General features: G+C 50.7%; 1 protein-coding gene across 1 annotated transcript in view; it reads left to right on the top strand.

Annotated features, from left to right (window-relative positions):
* Positions 1–537, top strand: part of EIF3D (eukaryotic translation initiation factor 3, subunit D) — a 6,092-nt gene continuing 5,555 nt past the window's right edge. Inside the window, exons 1-2 of the mRNA XM_009881910.1 lie at positions 1–134; positions 452–497. Coding sequence (XP_009880212.1) covers positions 12–134; positions 452–497 — 169 coding nt within the window. The 5' untranslated portion in view covers positions 1–11. The remainder of the gene's footprint in view (positions 135–451; positions 498–537) is intronic.

Below are 537 nucleotides of genomic sequence, written 5' to 3' on the forward strand. Positions count from 1 at the left end.
AAGTTTAAAACATGGCGAAGTTTGTGACACCCGTGATCCAGGACAACCCCTCCGGCTGGGGCCCCTGCGCCGTGCCCGAGCAGTTCAGGGACATGCCCTACCAGCCCTTCAGTAAAGGAGACCGCCTGGGAAAGGTACCTCCGCCGTGCCATGCCGCATTGGGCTGCAGCTGAATGAGCCCTGTGTTCCTTTTGGCATCGCACCTCTGTGTGCTGCTGCCAGTTTTCACTTCTTAACTACTGTGGCTGCTTTTCTGATGCCCTTTGGTAAGACTTAGCACAGTTTTGAACAATTAGCAGGGCTGGCAAATGGAGGTGGAATTTGAAAGGATTAGTTCTGGAGCGTACAACAGTGTTTGCTTTTGCTGCCTGAAGTCCTTCTTATAAAGTCAGGGGTGGGGGAACTGTCAGGTTGATACTCACTTATTTTGACTGTTTATGCTTGTCCTTAGGTGGCCGATTGGACAGGAGCCACGTATCAGGATAAAAGATACACAAGTATGTGTTGTCTGGTGGCTGCTCCTCTGTCTTATTTCCT

The sequence above is a fragment of the Charadrius vociferus genome, unplaced genomic scaffold (genome assembly GCF_000708025.1).
Source record: "Charadrius vociferus isolate BGI_N301 unplaced genomic scaffold, ASM70802v2 scaffold413, whole genome shotgun sequence".
Lineage (NCBI taxonomy): Eukaryota > Metazoa > Chordata > Aves > Charadriiformes > Charadriidae > Charadrius > Charadrius vociferus.